Genomic DNA, 24,424 nt, shown 5'->3' with positions numbered 1-24,424 from the left:
GCAGAGAGAACATGAACGCTAAGGCATCTGAATTCTAGCTCCATCACTCACCCATCAGCTATGATTTTGGTCAGGCTACTTTCAGTTTCCTTGGGCCTCAGTTTCCTGTTGGTACTAGTGATAAAGAGCCCGCCTGCCAACGCAGAAGAAGTAAGAGACTCAGGTTCGATCCTTGGGTTAGGAAGATGCCCTAGAGGGGGAAATGGCAACCCACTACAGTATTTTTGCCTGGAGAATCCCATGGACAGACGATCCTGGAAGGCTGCAGGCCATGGGGTTGCAAAGAGTTGAATGTGACTGAAGTGATTTAGCATGCACAGGCCTCGGTTTCTTAATCTGCAAAATTATGATGATTAAAGAACTTACCAGCTAAAAGGACAAAAAATATGGAAGATATTATAATATCTAGAAAAAAGAACAAACTAAGTGTTATGTATCTTTCCTCTTCTGAGATGAGGGCAACAGAGTTAACTATCCTCTCTCTTCTGGATGCTTCTTCAGTGCATGTGTGTGCATGCTAAATCACTTCAGTCATGTCTGACTCTTTGCAACCCTAAGAACTGTAGCCCACCAGGCTCCTCTGCCCATGGTATTCTCCAGGCAAGAGTACTGGAGTGGGCTGCCATATACTCCTCCAGGGGATCTTCCGGACCCAGGGATCAAACCCAAGTCTCTTATGTCTCCTGCTTTGGCAGGCAGGTTCTTTACCCGTAGCACCCAGAAGTGTACTTAATTTACCTATTGGGTGAGTTATAGGGGTAGGTCAGGGTGGGGTAAGTTTTTATCCAAATACCAGCAAATTTTTGTGGAAATAAATAGTCCTTCTTACATCTAAAAAAGAACTGATTTCTGGACTTGCCTGGTGGTTCAGTGGTTAAGAACACAGCATCCAACACAGGGGAAGCAGGTTTGCTCCCTGGCTGAGGAACTAAGATCCCAGACATGCTGCTTGTGTGCTTAGTCACTTAGTCACATCCAACTCTTTGTGACCCCCCACCCCATGGACTCTAGCCCACTTGGCCTCTCTGTCCATGGGATTTCCCAAGCAACAATACTGGAGCTAATTGCCATTTTCTTCCCCAGGGAGTCTTTCTGACCCAGGGATTGAACTCACGTCTCCTGCATTGATGGGCAGATTTTTTACAACTAAGCCACCAGGGAAGACCCACTATACCCAAATACAAAATAAAAAGTAAAAAAAAAAAAAAAATACTGGTAAATATACACAATGGAATATTACCAAGCCATAAAAAGGAACACATTTGAATCAGTTCTAATGAGGTGGATGAATCTAGAACCTATTATACAGAGTGAAGTAAGTCAGAAAGAGAAAGATAAATATCATATTCTAATGCATATATATGGAATCTAGAAAAATGGTACTGGAGAATTTATTTACAAGGCAGCAATGGAGAAACAGACATAGAGAACAGACTTATGGACATGGGGAGAGGGGATGAGAGGGTGAGATATATGGAAAGAGTAACATGAAAAGTTACATTACCATATGTAAAATAGATAGCCAACTCAAATTTGCTGTATAGCTCAGGAAACTCAAATAGGGGTTCTGTATCAACCTAGAGGAGTGGGATGGGGAGGGAGATGAGAGGGAGGTTCAAAAGGGAGGGGATATATGTATACCTATGGCCTTGGAAGGAAAGTTATAACCAACCTAGACAGCATATTAAAAAGCAAAGATATTACTTTGCCAACAAAGGTCCATCTAGTCAAGGCTATGGTTTTTCCTGTGGTCATGTATGGATGTGAGAGTTGGACTGTGAAGAAAGCTGAGTGCCGAAGAATTGATGCTTTTGAACTGTAGTGTTGAAGAAGACTCTTGAGGGTCCCTTGGACTGCAAGGAGATCCAACCAATCCATTCTAAAGGAGATCAGTCCTGGGTGTTATTGGAAGGACTCATGCTAAAGCTGAAACTCCAATACTTTGGCCACCTCATGCGAAGAGTTGACTCATTGGAAGAGACTCTGATGCTGGGAGGGATTGGGAGCAGGAGGAGAAGGGGATGACAGAGGAGGAAAAGGGGACGACAGAGGAGGAGAAGGGGACAACAGAGGAGGAGATGGCTGGATGGCATCACCGACTCGATGGTCATGAGTTTGAGTGAACTCCAGGAATTGGTGATGGACAGGGAGGCCTGGTGTGCTGCGATTCATGGGGTTGCAAAGAGTCGGACAAGACTGAGCGACTGAACTGAACTGAAATGATGGCTGATTAATGCTGAGGTTTGATCAAAAACAACAATATTCTATAAAGCAATTATCCCTCAATAAAAAAACAAATTAATTTAAAAGAGTAATGGCTACTTCATATGGTTGCCAAAAGCATTTTAAACATGGTAATAAGTAATAAAGAGCTTATAAAGAACCCTGGCTCTATATTCAAATAGTTACTAACAGCCTAAAGTAAATCCTTGAACTTCTTTAAATCTTTTTTTGTATGTTATAGGAAAAATTATAAAATATGGTAGAGTTTAGGTACTTCCCTGGCACCTCAGATGGTAAAAAATCTGCCTGCAATGCTGGAGACCTAGATGATAACTTAGGTTTGACCCCTGGATTGGGAAGATTCCTTGGAGAAGGAAATGACAACCTACTCCAGTATTCTTGCCTGGAGAATTTCACGGACAGAGGAGCCAGGTGGGCTAAAGTTCATAGGGTCACAAAAAGTTGGACACAGCTGAGCAACTAATACTAAGGAACTAGAGAATTTGAGGAAGAGAGGCATTCAAATCTATACTTAAAGAACAGAAAGAAAACTTTTAAGTTTAACATATGCTTGACCTGAACAAAATAGTTCTTTGTAAAATATTATGATTTACAGGTTCGTTATGACAATTACTTGAGAAATTCCAATAATTCATTTCCAGTTCAAGTAGGTTAACTGAACTGGGAAGGAAACATTGAGGGAAAGATGAGAATGTTCAGTTTTTACTTTTTAAACTGGAGATCCAGTTCCATCCCTATTATTTTTAATGCAGTTTTTCTAGATTTTCTTTTTCATGCATGATTTGAATCAAGACCCTGGAAAGGACAAAGCTTTCTCATGTTTATTTCAACTCAAGACATATGTGTAGCATTTACAGAATCACACCTAACAAACAGCTACAGCTACAGCTAATCAAGAAATAATCTCAGAATGAAGGCTCTTTTTAAAAAATTCCAAGTGATTTCACCACTGGAGTAGGTCAAGGTGGAGCCACCCCAGACTTTGTCTCTTATCCTAACATCAATTATGTCAGCCCTAAAGCCAACCACTTCCTCCCACCTCCGTTGCTTCTATTCTGGCCATAGTATTAATCTGTTGCTGGAACACTGGAACATCCTTCCATCTATTCTTGTCTTCTCCTTTTATCACTCTACTGTCTATTTTCCATAAAGCCATAGAATGACTCTTTCAATATAGAAATTAGATCACACTGTACTTTACATTCAAATATCTAAGTAGAATACAAAATCCTTGCACCCAGCCCTCAATTTTATCTCTGGAATTTTCCCTCTCATGCTCAACTACAGTCACACTGGTCTCTCTGTTCTTTATCAAACATGCCAAGCACACTGCTGCCTTGAGGGTATTTGCCCTTTCTGTTGCACAGTTTGGAATATTCTTCACTTCCTTTAAATCCATGCCTAATAGTCATCTTCAGAGACATGCTAAACATCATTCTCCACCCCCCTACCCTGCTTCACTTTGCTCTACAGCAGAGTCCCACCGTTACATTTTATACATTTATCTCACTCTATCTTTTCCAACACAATATTTGCCCCATGAGAGCAGGAAATGTATCAGCTTGGTTCATTGTTTATTGCCAGCAACTGTCAGCACATGGTAACCACCTAGTAAACACTTGTGACTAAATGAATCTTCTGTGCAAGCAGAGGGATTGATGGAGAAAAGCAACTTACTCAAGGCTGAAATTAAGGCAGTCTGTGCTTCACTGATGATCCCATTCCTCATTCTGAATATGAGACTCTGTGCCTTAATTTCAAAACGCATTTTCTAACGGACGCAGCTTCCTACCCTGCATGGGGAGCCTCTACCAAAAGTAACAAAGTCAACATGATGAAGCAGAGAATCAAGATTGCCTTGTGTAGCTCTATGGCTACACGTCACTGCTATGGCCTCAGTGACGTGCTTCAATTTGTCGGAGAAAACCAATTCCCTTTCTTGCATCCTCTGTAACCAAGAATAAGGACAACTGCATGCTTGTAAGGCAAATGCAGGGAAGAAATAATAGGCATTAACTCAAGAGTTAATTCAACTTCTCACAGTCTCCAAAAGCAAAGACTTTCTACTGTATAGAAATGGGAGTATAAGCTCTCAGATTCACAATTCCTCCTTGGTAGTACATTGGGGAGGTAAATAAGCCCAACGAATGTTTATTGATCCAAGAAATACCTATTCAGGGTTCTGCAGCCATGCTGGTAATATCCTAGGCCTCACTTATTTCATTCATTCTTCAGGCAGGATCTGTTTATTAAGTACCTCTTCTATGCTAGGCACTCATATCTGTTAAGTAGTTAGGAATCAATGAGACATGGTCCTTTTCTCAAAGAAATTGCTAATTTAGCAAGAGAAACAGCAGATAGGCTAAGAGGTGGATGTGTGCAAATCAAAAGTAAGTAGGATTCTCATCAAAAGGAAAAAAAAATGGTTTTCGTTTCTTTAACTGTGTATCTATATGAGATGATGGATGTTCACTTAACTTTTTCTGGTAATCACTTCAGAAGTATATATATCAAATCATCATTCAGTATACCTTAAGCTTATACAGAGCTGTGTATCAAATATTGGACTTCCCAGGTGGTAAAGAATCTGCCTTCCAAGCAGGAGGTGCTGGGTCGGGAAGATCCCATGGAGGAGGGCATGGCAATCCACTCTAGTATTCTTACCTGGAAAATCCCATAGGCAGAGGAGCAGTACATGGGATTGCAAAAGAGTCAGACACGACTTAGAGAATAAACAACACAACAACATATCAAATATATCTGAATAAAATAAGAAGAAAAATAAAGGAAAAAATGTATACAGTGATGTGTGTGAATTATATCTCAGTAAAACTAGGGGAAAAGATTTTCAGAAAATCTTTGAGATCACAAATACTTGGTTTTTGTTTTGTTTTGTTTTTTAAAAAAGGAAATAGGGTTTCATGAGAGTGAAAAACATGAGGAACTGATCCCACTCAGGGACATGATGTTTGTGCTAAAAGCTGAACAATCAGAAATGACAGGAAGGGGTAGAGCAGGGAGACTGTCAGGAAAGGGTCAGTATAAGAAAAGCACAGGCCCAGGTAGAGGTGGCCTATCACTTTCAACAAACAGAAAGTAGCCTGTCTGATGCCTGCCAGGTAGGAAGCGGGAGAGGACAGAAAGATGAGCCTGGAGGCTGTAGAGATGGCCAGATTCTGCAGATCTTGCAGGCTTCCTTAAAACCTTGATCTTCAACATGAGAACAAGAGGAAATCGCTGAATGCCTCAGGCAGGGCAGTTGTGCAATCTGATTTGCATTTTCAGAATTTCACTCTGGCTGCTGCAGCAGAAGGACCAGGCATAGAGAGAGAGGCCTGTTGGGAGGACCCTGCATTTCCCCAGACTACAGGGTATGCAATTTGCTCTGGGGCTTTTATGGTAAAGATGGGGAATTAGAAAGAAGAACAGGCATATACACTGAAAGCAAAGCCATGGAAGAAATGTTCCAGTCTGGAGGCTCTGAAACAGCTGTATTGATTTTACATGTTATTTTCCAGATTCAGTTTTATTTATTTTTTGCTGCAATGCATATTTTGCCCCACTTTACATCCACTTCACCCCCACCCAGACCATGTTACTTTGGTACTGAGTTGTCATAAGTTGCATTGCATTTCTCCAGAAAGCCTAGGAATGAGATAGAGCAGGTGTGCTTGGATCATATCAGCACTCCTTCAGAGTCAGCCCTGCCCTGAAGCCCTGAGCTCACCCTCAGAAGAAAGGAATTAGCTGGAATCTGGAGATGGGGGGAAATGGCTACTGGTGGTACTTCCTACACTGGCTGATGCTACAGTTTATGAAGCATCATTGCTGATCCGGTAAATTCTCTCAAATCAACAAATACTAGGGTATAAATTCACCTATGTTTTTACTAAATGTGACAAACACTATGGGGGAAAAAAGCCTCAAATTTTCACTTGTTAAGGCAATTATTAAAATTCAAATTATTCTTGTCTATTCATATTTTGTTAATATTTTATTTTCACTTATACTGTCTTTGTTGAAGATTGTCTAAAAACTGACATTATATAAAAGGTTGTGATACCTTCCATCATCTCTGAATGGCAAATACCAAACTGGGAGAAAATGGTACACAAATATAAGAAAAAAAGCACATAAAAATAGGTGAAAATGGAATATAAAATAATGAAACTCTGTAACGCGCTGGCTGAGATGGACCGCGTAGAAGCGTGGCTGAGAGGAGCTACCCCTAGCCCAAGGTCAGGGGTGGTGACTGAAAGTGCCAGGCTGCCTCGGTACAGGCACGGCGGAGAGGAGCTACCCCACGTCCTAAATCAGGGGAGGTGGCCGAGAGGAGCTATGCCACGCCCGAGGTCAGGGGAGGCAGCTGAGAGGAACAACCCCACGTCCAAGGTGAGTTTTCATTCCAATCCCAAAGAAAAGCAATGCCAAAGAATGCTCAAACTACTGCACAATTGCACTCATCTCACACGCTAGTAAAGTAATGCTCAAAATTCTCCAAGCCAGGCTTCAGCAGTACGTGAACAGTGAACTTCCAGATGTTGAAGCTGGTTTTAGATAAAGCAGAAGAACAAGAGATCAAATTGCCAACATCCACTGGATCATCAAAAAAGCAAGAGAGTTCCAGAAAAATATCTATTTCTGCTTTATTGACTATGCCAAAGCCTTTGACTGTGTGGATCACAAGAAACTGTGGAAAATTCTGAAAGAGATGGGACTACCAGACCACCTGACCTGCCTCTTGAGAAACCTATATGCAGGTCAGGAAGCAACAGTTAGAACTGGACATGGAACAACAGACTGGTTCCAAATAGGAAAAGGAGTACGTCAAGGCTGTATATTGTCACCCTGCTTATTTAACTTCTATGCAGAGTACATCATGAGAAACGCTGGGCTGGAGGAAGCACAAGCTGGAATCAAGATTGTTGGGAGAAATATCAATAACTTCAGATATGCAGATGACACCACCCTTATGGCAGAAAGTGAAGAGGAACTAAAGAGCCTCTTGATGAAAGTGAAAGAGGAGAGTGAAAAAGTTGGCTTAAAGCTCAACATTCAGAAAACTAAGACCATGGCATCTGGTCCCATCACTTCATGGCAGATAAATGGGGAAACAGTGCAAACAGTGTCAGACTTTATTCTTTGGGGCTCCAAAATCACTGCAGATGGTGATTGCAGCCATGAAATTAAAAGACGCTTACTCCTTGGAAGGAAAGTTATGACCAACCTAGATAGCATTCTGAAAAGCAGAGATATTACTTTGCCAACAAAGGTCCATCTAGTCAAGGCTATGGTTTTTCCAGTGGTCATGTATGGATGTGAGAGTTGGATTATGAAGAAAGCTGAGCGCTGAAGAATTGATGCTTTTGAACTGTAGTGTTAGAGAAGACTCTTGAGAGTCCCTTGGACTGCAAGGAGATCCAACCAGTCCATTCTAAAGGAGATCAGTCCTGGGTGTTCACTGAAAGGACTGAGATGCTGAAGCTGAAACTCCAATACTTTGGCCACCTCATGTGAAGAGTTGACTCATTGGAAAAGACTCTGATGCTGGGAGGGATTGTGGGCAGGAGGAGAAGGGGATGGCAGAGGATGAGATGTCTGGATGGCAGCACTGACTCAATGGACATGAGTTTGAGTGAACTCCGGGAGTTGGTAATGGACAGGGAGGCCTGGCGTGCTGTGATTAATGGGGTCAGAAAGAGTTGGACACAACTGAGCGACTGAACTGAACTCATAAGCAAAGGTGGAAGTGAAAGTTGTTCAGTTCTTTCCGATTCTCTAGTCCAGAATACTGGAGTGGGTAGCCTTTCCCTTCTCCAGGGATCTTCTCTACCTAGGGATCAAACCCAGGTCTCCCTCAAAGGTAGGAGGGGTGAAACTGTGTTTAGAATCAAATTCCATACCCACCAGAGATGCTCAGAGAGCTAAAAAAAAAAAAAAAAAAACACCTTGTGTGCACCAGTACCCAGGGATCCCACAGGAGACTGGGCCAGACCTGCTTCTTAGTGTTTCAGTGTCTCCTGCAGAGGCAGAGATCAATAGTGGCTTGCCGTGGGGACAGGGGCTCTGGCTGCAGCAGACAGGAGGTGCATGATGTGAGCCCCACCATAGAACCACCAAGAAGATAACCTACAAACTGGAGAACAATTATACCAAAGAAGTTCTTGAACTGTTGTGAAAGTTCTAGGGCCCACATTTCCCAATCTGGGAATCCAGCAAAGGGAGTGAGAACCCCCAGGGACTTTGACCTGAAGGCCAGTGGGATTTTATTACAGAACTTCCACAGGACTGGAGAAACAGGCTCTTGGAGGATACAAACAAAACCTTCAGCTCATCACCTAGAAGAAAGGACTTGTGACCCCAACAGAGACTGAGCCAGACTTGCCTGAGAGTGTCCAGGAGTCTCCAGCACAGGCCCAGGTCGACAGTGGGCTGCCATGGGGTCAGGGGCACTGAATACAACAGTCCTGGTTTGGCCTTAGGCCAAACTACAGGGAGAGAACACAGCCCCACCCATCAATGGAAAATTGGATTAAAGATTTATTGAGCATGGCCCTGCCCATCAAAGCAAGACCCAGATTCCCCTACAGCCAGTCCCTCCCCTCAGGAAGCTTCCATAAGCCTCTTATCCTTATCCATCAGAGGGCAGACAGAATGGAAACCACAATCACAGAAAACTAAACAATCTGATCAGTTGAATCACAGCCTTGTCTAACTCAGTGAATCTATGAGCCATGTTGTGTAGGGCCACCCAAGATGGATGGGTCATAGTGGAGACTTCTGACAAAATGTAGTCCACTGGAGAAGGGAATGTGGTTTACATCAGTATTCTTGCCTTGAGAACCCTACGAACAATATGAAAAGGCAAAAAGACACTGAAAGATGATCTCTCCAGGTCAGTAGGTGCTCAGTATGCTACTGGAGAACAGTGGAGAAACAGCTCCAGAAAGACTAAAGAGGCTGAATCAAAGTGAAAAAAATGCCTACTTGTGGACATGACTGGTGATGGAAGTAAAGTCCGATGTTATAACGAACAATACTGCATAGGAACCTGGAATGTTCAGTCCATGAATCAAGGCAAATTGGAAATGGTCAAACAGGAGATGAAAAGAGTGAACATCGACATTTTAGGAATCAGTGAACTAAAATGGACCAGAATGGCTGAATTTAATTCAGATGACCATTATATCTACTACTGTAGGCAAGAATCCCTTAGAAGAAATGGAGTAGCCCTCATAGACAACAAAAGAGTCTGAAATGCAGTACTTGGGTGCAGTCTCAAAAACGACAGAATGATCTCTGTTCATTTCCAAGGCAAACGATTCAATATCTATGCCCCAATGACTAATGCCAAAGAAGCTGAAATTTAACAGTTCTATGAAGACTTTCAAGACCTTCAACAAGAACTAACAACAACAAAAGATGTCCTTTTCATCATAGGGGAATGGAATGCAAAAGTAGGAAGTCAAGAGATACCCAGAGTAATAGGTAAGTTTGGTCTTGAGAGTACAAAATAAAGCAGGGCAAAGGTTAATAGAGTTTGGCAAAGAGAACACACTGGTCATAGCAATCACCCTCCTCCAACAACACAAGAGATGACACTACACATGGACCTCACCAGATGATCAATGCTGAAATCACTGACTATATTCTTTGCAGCTAGAAATGAAGACGCTCTATACAGTCAGCAAAAACAAAACCAGGAGTTGACTGGGGTTCAGATCATGAACTCCTTATTGCCAAATTCAAACTTAAATTGAGGAAAGTAGGGAAAACCACTAGACCATTCAGGTATGACCTAAATCAAATCCCTTATGATTACACAGTGGAAGTGTAAATTAATTCAATGGATTAGATCTGATAGACAGAGTGTCTGAAGAACTATGGAAGAAGGTTTATAACATTGAACAGGAGGCAGTAATTAAAAACATCCCCAAGAAGAAGAAATGCAAAAAGGCAAAGTGGTTGTGTGAGGAGGCCTTACAACTAGCTGAAAAAAAAAAAAAAAAAAGAAGCAAAAAGCAAAGCAGAAAAGGAAAGATATATCCATCTGAATGCAGAGTTCCAAAGACTAGCAAGGAGAGATTAGAAAGCCTTCTTAAGTGAAGAATGCAAAAAAAAACAAAGTGAAACAATAGAATGGGAAAGACTAGAGATCTCTTCAAGAAAAGCACAGATACCAAGGAAACATTTCATGCAAAGATGGGCTCAATAAAGGACAGAGATGATATGGACCTAACATAAGCAGAAGACATTAAGAAGAGGTGGCAAGAATACACAGAAGAACTATACAAAAAAGATCTTCAAGACCCAGATAATCATGATGGTGTGATCACCCACCCAGAGATAGACATTGTGGAATGCAAAGTCAAGTGGGCCTTAGGAAGCATCATTATGAACAAAGCTAGTAGATGTGATGGAATTCTGAGCTATTTGAAATCCTAAGAGATGATGCTGTTAAAGTGCTGCACTCAATATGCCAGCAAATTTGGAAAACTCAGCAGTGGCCATAGGACTGGAAAAGGTCAGTTTTCATTCCAACCCCAAAGAAAGGCAATGCCAAAGAAAGTTCAAACAGCCACACAATTGTACTCATCTCACCCACTAGCAAAGTAATGCTCAAAATTCTTCAAGCTAGGCTTTAACGGTATGTGAACTGAGAACTTCCAGATGTCCAAGCTGGATTTACAAAAGGCAGAGGAACCAGAGATCAAATTGCCAACAACTGTTGGATCATAGAAAAAGCAATAAAAGTCCAGAAGAACATCTACTGCTGCTTCATTGACTACCCTAAAATCTTTGACTGTGTAGATCACAACAAACTGGAAAATTCTTAAAGAGATGGGAATACCAGACCACTTTACCTGCCCCCTGAGAAATCCGTATGCAGGTCAAGAAGCAACAGTTAGAACTGGATGTGGAACAACAGACTGGTTTCAAATTGGGAAAGGATTACATTGTGTCTGTATATTGTCATCCTGTTTCTTTAACCTATATGCAGATTCAGTTCAGTTCAGTTCAGTCACTCAGTCATGTCCAACTCTTTGTGACCCCATGAACTAAAGCACACCAGGCCTCCCTGTCCATCACCAACTCCCGGAGTTCACCCAAACCCACATCCATCGAGTCGGTGATACCATCCAACCATCTAATCCTCTGTTGTCCCCTTCTCCTCCTGCCCTCAATCTTTCCCAGCATCAGGATCTTTTCAAATGAGTCAGCTCTTCGCATCAGGTGGCCAAAGTATTGGAGTTTCAGCTTCAACATCAGTCCCTCCAATGAACACCCAGGACTGATCTCCTTTGGGATGGACTGGTTGGGTCTCCTTGCAGTCCAAAGGACTCTCAAGAATCTTCTCAACACCACAGTTCAAAAGCATCAATTCTTTGGTGCTCAGCTTTCTTTAAAGTCCAACTCTCACATCCATACATGACCACTGGAAAAACCATAGCCTTGATTAGACGGACCTTTGTTGGCAAAGTAATATCTCTGCTTTTCAGTATGCTATCTAGGTTGGTCATAAATTTCCTTCCAAGGAGGATCTCTTAATTTCATGGATGCAGTCACCATCTGCAGTGATTTTGGAGCCCAGATAAATAAAGTCTATCACTATTTCCATTGTTTCCCTATCTATTTCCCATGAAGTGATGGGACCAGATGCCATGATCTTAGTTTTCTGAATGTTGAGCTTTAAGCCAACTTTTTCATTCTCCTCTTTCACTTTCATCAAGAGGCTCTTTAGGTCTTGACTGTCTGCCATAAGGGTGGTGTCATCTGCATATCTGAGGTTATTGATATTTCTCCTGGCAATCTTGGTTCCAGCTTGTGCTTCCTTCCAGCCCAGCATTTCTCATGATGTACTCTGCATATAAGCTAAATAAGCAGGGTAACAATATACAGCCTTGACGTACTCCTTTTCCTATTTGGAACCAGTCTGTTGTTCCATGTCCAGTTCTAACTGTTGCTTCCTGACCTGCATACAGGTTTCTCAAGGGGCAGGTCAGGTGGTCTGGTTTACATCATGAGAAATGCCAGGCTGGATGAAACATGAGCTGGAATCAAGATTGCCGGGAGAAATATCAATAACCTCAGATACGCAGATGACACCACCCTTATGGAAGAAAGTGAAGAGGAACTAAGAAGCCTCTTGATGAAAGTGAAAAAGGAGAGTGAAAAAGTTGGCTTAAAGCTCAATATTCAAAAAACTATGATCATGGCATCCAGTCCCATCACTTACTGGAAAACAGATGGGGAAACAATGAAAACAGTGACAGACTTTATTTTCTTGAGCTCCAAAATCACTGCAGGTAGTAATTGCAGCCATGAAATTAAAAGACACTTGCTCCTTAGAAGAAAAACTATGACAAACCTAGACAGCATGTTAAAAAGCAGAGACATTACTCTGCCAACAAAGGTCCATCTAGTCAAAGCTGTGGTTTTTCCAGTAGTCATGTATGGTTGTGAGAGTTGGACTTTAAAGAAAGCTGAGCACCAAAGAATTGATGCTTTTGAATTGTGGTGTTGGAGCAGACTCTTGACAGTCCATTGGACTGCAAGGAGTTCCAACCAGTCCATCCTACAGGTTAGTCCTGAGTGTTCATTGGAAGGACTGATGCAGAAGCTGAAACTCCAATACTTTGGCCACCTGATGCGAAGAGCTGGCTCATTTCAAAAGACCCTGATGCTGGGCAAGATTGAAGGTGGGAGGAGAAGGGGACGACAGAGGATGAGATGGTTGGATGGCATCACTGACTCAGTGGACATGAGTTTTAGCAAGCTCTGGGAGTTGGTGATGGACAGGGAAGCTGGTGTGCTGTTGTCCCCCATGGGGTTGCAAAGAGTCAGACATGACTGAGTGACTGAACTGAACTGAACTGATAGTCAGAGATTGATTATTCATTCATTCTTTCTTCAAAATTCCCTAATATATAATTCCTATGTGATTTACATTAATGGGGCTTCCCAGATGACACCATTGGTAAAGAATATACCTGCCAGTGAAGGAGATATAGGAGATGCAGTTTCGATTCCTGATTCAGGAAGACCCCTTGGAGAAGGAAATGGCAACCCATTTCAGTACTGAATAGACGAGGGTGTTGGAACCCACTCCAGTATTCTTGCCTGGAGAATCCCCATGGACAGAGGAGCCTGGTGGACTACAGTCCCTGGGGTCACAAAGAGTTGGACATGACTGAGGGACTAAGCACAGCACATTCCATTGAATAAAAAAATCTCTGACTAAAAGTATTAACAACAAAAATCATCTCACAAATGTATCCCAACCAGTTCTCTCAGGAATTTCCACTTCCAGTCATGAAAAAGAATCTTGTAAGAGACTCATCTCACTTTCCTGATGAGAACAACTAGAAATGCAGAAATAAAAGAATTTGCTTCAAAGCATGAGACATCAGCCAAAGGAGTCAAAACTTAGACTAGCTCAAAAGAGATGCTCATTGAAGGGGGCCCAGCTTTCCGCATTTCACTTTTCCTCCCAGGGATTTGAAAATCTTACTATGGAAAGAGAAACTGAGATACAAATAGAAGGCTGCTGCTGAGAGGAAAATGATTCTTTAAGAGTTTTCAGCAACCTCCTAGGGTTGGGGAGGCAAAAACTGGACAGGATGGCCAAGGAAGCAAAGGCTTGGAACTAAGGTGCCATAACAAAGGGACATTCAAAAATAAGCTTTTTTTTTTTTTTTTTTTGAAAATGCTTTCTCCCACCATTTTTGTCTATTAAGTTACAAATAACAAGAGCCAAGTAGTCCCTTGAAGCATACAAAAACAAATCAAAGTTTACACGTATCACGATGATGAGAAAACAAAAACTGGAGTAAATGCTTCATAGATGAGGTGGGATACTAGGTACTACATTTGATTCTCTTTTGGCATCTGGGATGACCATTCCATAGGACTAGGATAGAAAGGTAGACTATACCTTAGGTAATCATAAACTAGCCTCAAATCAGAGAAGTCTCAAGTCTTTGATTAGACTGAGGTGGTTTGCCTCTCTGCTGCATGTCAGAGGACAGGATGAATTCTCTTTGGAGAGAAAAATCATCCACATTGCTATGGTCTGAATGTTTGTGTCCTCCCAAATCCTAATGCTTTCAAATCCTAATGCTGCATGTGATGGTTAGGAGGTGAGGTCTTGAGAGTTTCATACATTATGAAAGTGAAGTCTTTATAAATGGGATTACTGTTTTTATGAAAAGGAACCCCACAGTCATCCATCTCCCCTTCCAGCATGTGAGAACACAGTGAGAAGCTATGAACAAGGAAGAGGGCCTTCACAGAACACACCTTTTCAGGAAATTTGGTCTTGGACTTCCCAGCCTCGAGAACTGTGTGAAATAAATTTCTGTTGTTTACAGGCCACTGAATGTGTAGTACTTTGTTATAGCAGCCTGGATAGACTAAGACACTGACTCTTTATATTTATTCATGAGAATGTCTACCATTCAATCAAAAATTAACCAACATATGAGAAAGAAATAAAGAATCATCAAGATAAAATCAAATAGCAAACAGTCACCATTCAGTTCAGTTCAGTTCAGTCACTCAGTCGTGTCCAACTCTTTGTGACCCCATGAATCGCAGCACGCCAGGCCTCCCTGTCCATCACCATCTCCCGGAGTTCACGCAAACTCACGTCCATCGAGTCAGTGATGCCATCCAGCCATCTCATCCTCTGTCGTCCCCTTCTCCCCTGCCCCCAATCCCTCCCAGCATCAGAGACTTTTCCAATGAGTCAACTCTTCGCATGAGGTGGCCAAAGTACTGGAGTTTCATACATATAACTAAAGTCTCCATTTTGAAAGCCTCATAGAGCTACATGACCATTTACTTAAACAAGTACAAATTCAATTAAATGAAACATGGCATATTCTAGTCATCAGGCAAATACCAGAGATTAATTATAATTAAGAGTCTTAAATCCATTTTGAATGTTTGGCTGCTGACAGTGTTTAAGCCTCACTCTTCCCCCTTTCCCTCTGGCTACAAACTGGGCAAACTGATAGGAAGGCCCACCTTTTTTCCTATGCCAAAGGGAAGTCTGAAGAAACATTTAAACTCCAGCCCCTACATGGAGATCTTGACTCCAGACCCCAAAGCCTGATAAAAACAAAAAGCACTTGTCTCTGTTGAAGCCACTGTGGACTGGCTTGAACCACTCTATAGGGCAACCACAAAACATAAACAAAATTGATTCAAATACTGGAGTTTTATGACTTGGATTTTTAAAATAATTCTAATTAATATCTTTTAAAGGAGATGACCTGATAATGAATAATATCAGAAACCGGAATCATTAAAAAAAAAAAAATTAACTAGAAATTCTTAAATAAAAATGGAACTCAATAGATCAGTATCGAGCATATTGGACACAGATGGAGACAGGATGAGTGAGCTAAAAATTAGGTCAGCAGAAAATAACCAGACACATGTATAGTTTAGGAAGAAATTTATAGTCTCAAACATGTATATTACTAAAATAAAAAAGGATAAAAATCAATGATAGGATTATTCATTTCAAAAAGTTAGAAAAAAAACCCAGTAAGTTATAACAGAAGAGAGCAGAAAAAAGAAATACAAAGATAAGAGCATTCTTGTATAAGAGAAATACAAAGATAAGAAATACAAAGATAAGTCTTAAATAAAACTTAAAAATTCTACAAAACTGAAAGCTATGTTTTAGAAAAGATTATTAAATTGGTCAACCTCTTACAAAACTAATCATTGAAAAAGAAAGAAGACACAATTAGGCACATGAGGGATGAATGGGGAAAAAAAAAAAAAAAAAGAAAGAGTAGTGCAGATTCTAATACATTTTTTAAAAATGGTAGAAGACATGAGCAATTTTATGTCAAAAATTTAGAAAATTAAATGAAAATAACAAATTCCTAGACTACAACTTACCAAAGCTGACCCAAAAGAAGCTGAAAATTTAAACAGTCTTATGCTTTAAAAATTTAATCTGCAATTTTTTAACTCTTCCTCAAATAAATACCCAGGCTCAGATTGTTAAATCAGTGAATTTCTCCAAATATTTAAAAAATATATAATGCCATTCTCACACATTCACTTCCAGAAAACAGAAAGAAAATATAATTTCTAACTTATTTTCTGAGGGAAAGCATATTTTTGATACCTCTGAAGGAGAATAAAGAAGACAAAAATTATGCAATAGTCTCAGAAATATGACATAATTCTATATATATTCATAAATTTTAAAAATCTTAAAAACGGAGTAACAGAAGACAAATAATCTAATAAAAATATCCACAAGAAATCTAGAGCTAATGATATAATACATGGTAAAATATTAAAATTTCCTCATTGAGATCTAAAGGTAACAAAAATATCTATTACCATACTTCTAAGTTGAAGGTTTGGCTAGTGCAATAATACAAGGAAAAAAGAAAACACGGGATTGGAAAAGAAGAAATATAACTCATAATTTGCAGATAACATGATTATATACATAGGAAATCCTACAGGATACAGTCAAAATTTGGCATTAGGAAGTGAATTTAACAAGGTAATAGATATGAAAATCAATATAACAACCAAATTTTTTATATTACAGACAGAAACTAAGGCCCAGAAAAGTACCCAGGTCCATATAGACACTTTCAAATTGGAAAAAGTGTGACTCTTAGCCCAGTGGTCAAGTTTTCTGACATGTGTGCATTAGCAGTGATGCACTTGTTTGAAGCACAGAAGATGCAGAAATGTTTTCAAGTCCAGCTCATGTCTAATCAAACAGAGGCCAGTGTACACCCTTGTCCTGGCACCTCCCAGGCATTAGGATATTCCAAAATGCTGCTGGCTGCAGGGACCACACAGGTAGAAGGAAAGGAATAACTAAGGGGAGCAAGTTAGCAACAGTCTGAAATGTGGCGTCTGAATGACCTGGATCTTCTGCTGCTGGCACAAGTTGTGAATCAAGAGTCACCCAGAGTGACTAGATTCCCCTCCAGTGAAATATACAGATGGGATGAGGGGAAATGATGGCTGTGTCCAGGGCCAATAAGATAGGAAAAAAGAATAGGGAGCTATTTAGCCCTGGCCTCATATTTACCCAGGACATCAAATTTGAACTTCAAACATGATCTGCAAATGAGGCTGTACACAGAATTACAGAAAGACACTGGCAGAATTGAAAGTAGGAGATGTTTATCATAGGACTTTAAACTCATGTCCCTGTCTTTATTGATAATAGCTACAACACATCATTAATTAATGTTCTCTATAAATTCTGCAACTATCATGTAAATACTAGAATTATATATATTGGGATGATGCATCTGTATGCTAATATTATTGTTTATTGCATATTAATATTTTTAACTTTTGTAGCACTCATTTCACATTCTTCCTTTCCTCTTCTTCCTCTCCTTGTCACTCCAATCCCACTCCTTCTTCAGCTGTTCTTTCTTTAAAGTTGAAAGTGGCAGAACTTCCAAGGCGAACCTTGGAAAGACTTTGGGTTCTGCAATGGCTAACTTGGAATTGAAGCCAAATCTTGGAATCTGTAGGTGGAATGTGAGGGGTGATGGGGTATTTGCCCCATATTTGGGGACAGAGCCAGAAAGATTGTCATAATATTATAAGCATGACTCTATTTTCAGCTTCTTTAGTCTAATGTCACCTCAAGACACTGGGGCTACAGTAGGAAGTTCAAGGGTTTTAGTCAAACAGTACAATTTTGCATTTATAAAGCAACTCCTACAGATGTCTCTAACACAGAGAATATACCTAGGACCTGAACTTACACTCCTACTACTGTCCCAAGAGTCTTTACCAAGAGTCCAAACATCTCTTTTAGGGAGGGGAGACTAATTTTTACAATGTTCATAATGTGGCCAGCTAATTCAGGTTTCGGTGGGTGAGTAGAAATGGGAAAGAAAAGGGAACTGTGTCTAAATCTCCATTTGGAAGTTTTAATTCTACTTCTTCAAATCAAAGCTGGTCTTCAGCACTTGGACTGTCCCTTCTATTGCTCCTGTTTCTGCCTCTGCTTACTGTTGAGGAAAATTAGCAGATACATTTCAGAATCTGTTTAGAATTGTGTAATAGAGAGAGGAGAGATTACTGAAAACCTGTGTCCTTTACAAAGGATGGAGTCACCAGAAGATAAAAGAAAGATCCAGGAAAATCACAGGAGCCTGGTTTGTTGAAATTCCAGGAGCCATTTATAGAGATTAAACATACTGATACAAATTCTAGTCTCGAGCCTCTCTTGACTTACCTCTACCAGCTTGTTGGCGTGCTCACGGAAAACTTGGGCATATTCCTTCACTTCCTTCTCATTCCCACTTTTTGCAGCCTCAATGAGAACTAGCAAAGGAACGTTGGTTTCCAAGAAAGAATCTGATATGTGATCCATCACTGCTTTCCGAAGCTACAGTAGAAAAAAAAAAAAAAATAGAATTAAGGGACAGAGGAACTATTTGACTGCATTACTCTTTAAGTCATATGAATTAAATCACTTCCTAGGAATAGTTTTTCTAAAGCCCCAGTTCTCATGGTTCACAGACGTAATGTTGCAACTCTCTTTTTAATCTTCCTGGTGCTTATCATATCAAAGGAAGGCAAAGAGCTATGACCAAGAATGATTCTGAATTATCTGTATTATATGTCAACTTAGAAGTTACACACATGACTTGTAGCTCAATACATTATAGACTGTCCTTATCAAAGTTCTGCTCACATCCTTCATTGGCCAAGTGTCTCCCTTCAGGTTTTGAGTCCTGATTCAGCTTAAGAACTCAGGCTTTTTAGAAAAAGAAGAAATGTAAGCATCAATCAACAGGTGGGGAGAACTTTAGATGATGAACGAGGCCTTGAAGTGACCCGAAAATCTTATCTCTCTACTGTCTCCAGTCCTTTCTACATCCATTGTTTGTATTTGATGGAGCGAGAAACATGAAACACCCAACAATTTAAAAAATGTATCTGCCAGGTGCTATGATGACATAGTTGGTATGCTCCAGAAAGAAGTACTGACAATTATTCTTCAAGGTAATTTAGAATGCTGCTGCTGCTAAGTCACTTCAGTCATGTCCGACTCTGTGCAACCCCATAGACGGCAGCCCAATAGGCTCCCCCGCCCCTGGGATTCTCCAGGCAAAACACTGGAGTGGGTTGCCATTTCCTTCTCCAATGCATGAAAGTGAAAAGTGAAAGTGAAGTTGCTCAGTCATGTGCGACTCTTTGCGACCCCATAGACTGCAGCCTACCAGGCTCCTCCGTCCATGGGATTTTCCAGGCAAGAGTACTGGAGTGGCGTGCCATTGCCTTCTCCGAATTTAGAATAAACATATCCAAATTTCTAATAATGCATAATTACACATCATTCCCACATTGTTTCAATGGGAAGTAGGACAGCCACATTAAAATGAAACGGAACTGTACTGAACAATTACCTTAGTGCTGCTTTGTTCATAATTATCAGAATGTGTGCAAGGAGAAAACACCCCAAATACAAATAAACAGAAGAGAAGATGATAAACAGTGTGTATATTTTCCAAGCAAATATTCCTATTCAGGGGTATTCAGGCAAATCTTTTGATAGTATGATACATACACATTTATCATTGATCAGAAGAAGGGAAATGTACAAATCTCAGTTCCTTTTTGCACTAATTACCAAAGGGTATCCCTGTGTGTATGTGTAGTTTAGTTTAACTCTGGATTGAGTTGGACATTTTACCATATAAAACATAACAGATTTGTGGAAAATTAACATTAATTAGTTACTCATTAGCAAGGTGCGTTATATTTCTGCTTGGGAATAATACTTTTATTGGTGAGCTCATACATTCTGGGCATATGTGATGTGCCAGACAATTTAGATCAACCAAGATTTTTTTATGTTGTATCACTTAATCCCCATGACAATACTATAAGATAGGGACTATTCTTATACCACCAGTTTTTCAGATGAAGAAAATGAGACTTGGAAAAGTTAAATAACCTGCCTGCCCTCATAAGGTGGCAAAGAGCAGAGCCCTCTAATAAAGTCTGAAGGGGACAGTGCAGAGGACACTTGAAGCTGACCTGGCTTGGCTCTCCTCCAGGACAGAAACCCTCATGAAGGAGAAGCTATTAAATGTAATCAAAGTTGAACTGGCTGGGGACAACAGAGATAAAAGAAAGAGAAGATCTAGATAAAGTGGGGGCAATGGTCAGAACTAAGCTATCTCACCAATCAAGACACTGTTTGATTTTTATATCTTAGGAAAATTTTATTTTTGCAAAATATATATAACATAAAAGTTTTTCACTTAAAGTGTATAATTCAGTGGCATTAATTACATTCACAATGTTGTAAAGCCATCACCAACATACACTTCCAAAATATTTCCATCACCCCAGAGACTCTATAAACATTAGGCAAGAATTTTCTGTGGTCCACTTCTCCCAGCCCTAATAAATCTACTTTATGTCTCTATGAATTTGTCTACATACAATATTTGTCATTTCGTGTCTAACCTACTGTATTTTAAAGTATTACATAAAATAAGAGAAGTGAGAGCTCTGTGAAGCTAGAAGAGTTATCTGCTCTTCTAGACTTTTTCCAAGCCTTCAGGAAGATTGAGTTCTCATTAAGTATGAGCAACTTGAAATCAGCAAGGTCAAAATTCACATAAAACTATTATAAGAAAAACATGTCATCTCTACACAAACTGAAAGCATCCCAGAAAGATATGCCTGTAAAACAAATTAAAACTGTAATCTACTATTTCAAACACATTAAAATGCACTTAAAATGATGCAAGATATGAAAGAACATAAATTAGAAGAAGAAGAAATTCAAGGATGAAGTCATGAAACTTAGAAAAGAATTATAAGTAAAAGAAAAATCATTTGAAAAAGACTAAATAAGAATGAATAAACACAGTAGCAAATGCCTCAAAAGAAACAGAGAAAAGAAGGAAAAAATTTTAAATGCAAAATAAAATTTTTTAAAAGAGATTTTAAAAATTTGAGAAAAGGTAACAAATACTGAAGATAAGCAAAGAAATTTCAATATATGGCTACCAGAGGTCCCTAAAGAGGAAAATCAAAGCAAGAAAATGGAAAGAAAATGAAGTACAGTAATTCATGAATATTTTCCTGAAGATATATATAATTTTAAAGTGCTATTATATAAATATAATTACTTATATAATTATTTATTTAATATAATTATTAAAATATAGAAATTATATTCTCTATACATTATACATAGACATATATTTGATATAGAAATATATATTATACACATAATATATAAACAATTTTCTAAAAAGCATTTCATGCACTTGAGAAAGGAAACCTATACTATCAACCAAGAAAATTGGATTCTAAAGAAAAAAGGGGTAAATCCTTATGTATTTAGGCAAAGAAAGGAAAGGAAATTATTTATAGATGATCACTAGACTTTTCAACAGCAAAGTTTTATGCCAGAAGAAAATAAAATATTACATTTAAGACCCTCAAGGAAATAAAATGTGAGCTAAGAATTTTATAACCAGCAGAACTGACTTTCAAGGATTTAAACCACAGACAAAATTTGATCAACATGCAAGAACTCAGAAAATATCATTTTTATGAGACAGAGAAACTGTTAAAGGATGAACTTTACCTGGCAAAAGAACTAGAAAAACATCAACTAATAACTCAAAAAGCATAACATAAGTACTGGCAGTGAACATTCAGTATATTCTTATTTATAAAACTAAGAACAGCATAGTCAAATGGGAGAGAGTATAATATAAAATGGATTTAAGCTCTGACAATGAAGATGTAAACATGAAAAGAAAAAGGGAATAGGATCTTTTGTAAAAAAGATCTTAACTATTTTATGTGATTTTAATTATAATGGTAGCATGAATATTGTTATTCTAACACTACTGTGTTTAAAGGTAGGCTCAGTGGTAAAGAATCTGCCTGCCAGTGCTGGAGCCACAGGAGATGAGGGTTCGATCCCTGTGTCAGGAAGATCCCCTGGAGGAGGAAATGGCAACCCACTCCAATAGACCTGGTGGGATAATTTCACGGACAGAGAAGCCTGGTGGGCTACAGGCCATAGGGTCGCAAGGGGTCAGACATGACTGAGTGAGCATGCACACAAAGCAAACAGTTATGAAATTTCATTTCTCATCTCCTGTGTCCTTGCTAACCAGAAGTGTTAGTGTGGAAGAAAGACAATGTAATATAAAAGAGACTTTTTTTAAAAGAGAGATTACGGAAAAACCCTATTATTCTAGACCTGAAGTAGAAATACCATTATGAACAAATGAGATTTTTAAGTAAACACACACACATATAGTTTCCAGTTCTGTCCAACAGTGGCCAGTCCAGTAATAATGAACATTTTTGAAATACAATTTTACCATAAAACAAACTAAAGCTTCTTGGGGAAATGGTTGATTCCAAGTTCTTTGAGGCTAGAAATATATAAATAAGCCTGAAATATCTTATTATGCATACATGCTAAGTCACTTCAGTTGTGTCTGATTCTGTGAGATTCTACGGATTACAGCAGGTCAGGTCCCTTCTGTCCATAGGATTCTTCATGCAAGAATACTGGAGTGGGTTGCTGTGCCCTCCTTCCCACTGCCCTCCTGCCAGGGGATCTTTCTGGCCTAGGGATTGAACTCAAATCTCTTACACCTAACCTGCATTGGCAGGTGAATTCTTTAGCGCCACCTAGGAAGCCCACATTTTATTATACCAGATCAGTCAAGTCAGTTCAGTCACTCAGTCGTGTTCAACTCTTTGCAACTCCATGGACTGAAGCATGCCAGGCTTCCCTGTCCATCATCAACTCCCGGAGCTTGCTCAAACTCATGTCCATTGAGTTGGCAGTGCCATCCAACCATCTCATCCTCTGTTGTCCCCTTCTCCTCCTGCGTTCAATCTTTTGCAGCATCAGGGTCTTTTCCAATGAGTCAGTTCTTCACATCAGATGGCCAAAGTATTGGAGCTTCAGCTTCATCATCAGTCCTTCCAATGAATATTCAGGACTGATTTCCTTTAGGATTGACTGCTTAGATCTCCTGCAGTCCAAGGGACTGTCAAGAATCCTCTCCAACACCTCAGTGCAGAAGCATCAATTCTTCAGCACTCAGCTTTCTTTACAGTCCAATAGCAAAGGGTTATTAAAGATCTCTGTGTCTGTGTGTGCTCAGTAGTGTCTAGCTCTGTGACCCCATGGACTGTAGCCCACCAGGCTCCTCTGTCCATGGAATTTCCCAGGCAAGAACATTGGAATGGGTTGTCATTTCCTACTCCAGGGGATCTACTCAGGGATGGAGCCTGCATCTCTTGTGTCTCCTGCATTGGCAGGCAGATTCTTTACCAACTGTGCTACTTAGGAAGCCCATTAGAGACTACTAGACAATTTAAACTTCTCAAACAATAAAAATTCCAGTGGCCTGAAACCCATAAAATAACTTTAAATTAGTGTATAAGGACTAAAAAATAATAATGATGAATTGGTCACCTTAAAAGGACAACAAGGAACCAATTTCACTTATCTTGGGAAAATCAAGAATATGTCTTGCCTTTCCTATGTGAACTGAAATTCTTTGTAATAAAAGAAATATCTGACTCTAAATTTAGTCCACTTAATAAATTGAAAACAAAATGATAGAATATCACCATTTTCCAACCAATAATGAATTAAAATGTCTTCATTCTAGATAATGAACAACAGTGTTTGAAAAATCACTAAAAAATACAGCTGTTTAAGAATTGTGAATCACTATATTGTACATCTGTAAATTATATAATATTGTTTATCAACTATACTTCAATTTTAAAAAGAGAGAAAGAATCACGTACTATGTGCCTTCTGATGAAATTGCACAATCCCAACCATAGTGATGTCAAAGGGATCAAACCTGAATATGGTGGAAGCTCTGGATCCCCTTGGTGATTTGCAGAAAGTACAAAAGACAGAACAACATACAGGACATATGGCACCACACATGTGTATTCAGCAAAATGCAAAAACTTACAATACTAACCATCCGTGTTCTCCAACAGATGGAGTATAAGCAAAAGAAAGGGAATGAAGTGGATGCAATAGATTAATAGACTAAAAGATAAATCCCAAAATGTGGGCAAAACCAAATGATGTCATCTGAAGATGCACATCAGGATGATAAAACCACAAAAACACACA

General features: G+C 39.6%; 1 protein-coding gene across 1 annotated transcript in view; it reads right to left on the bottom strand.

Moving 5' to 3' along the window:
* The window catches only part of CTNNA2 (catenin alpha 2), a 1,382,498-nt gene that overhangs the window by 263,010 nt on the left and 1,095,064 nt on the right, over nucleotides 1–24,424 (bottom strand). Inside the window, exon 9 of the mRNA XM_070379403.1 lies at nucleotides 18,497–18,649. Coding sequence (XP_070235504.1) covers nucleotides 18,497–18,649 — 153 coding nt within the window. The remainder of the gene's footprint in view (nucleotides 1–18,496; nucleotides 18,650–24,424) is intronic.

The sequence above is a fragment of the Bos mutus genome, chromosome 11, assembly GCF_027580195.1.
Source record: "Bos mutus isolate GX-2022 chromosome 11, NWIPB_WYAK_1.1, whole genome shotgun sequence".
In the NCBI taxonomy this organism is placed as follows: domain Eukaryota; kingdom Metazoa; phylum Chordata; class Mammalia; order Artiodactyla; family Bovidae; genus Bos; species Bos mutus.
This window is presented reverse-complemented; position numbering and strand designations above follow the sequence as displayed.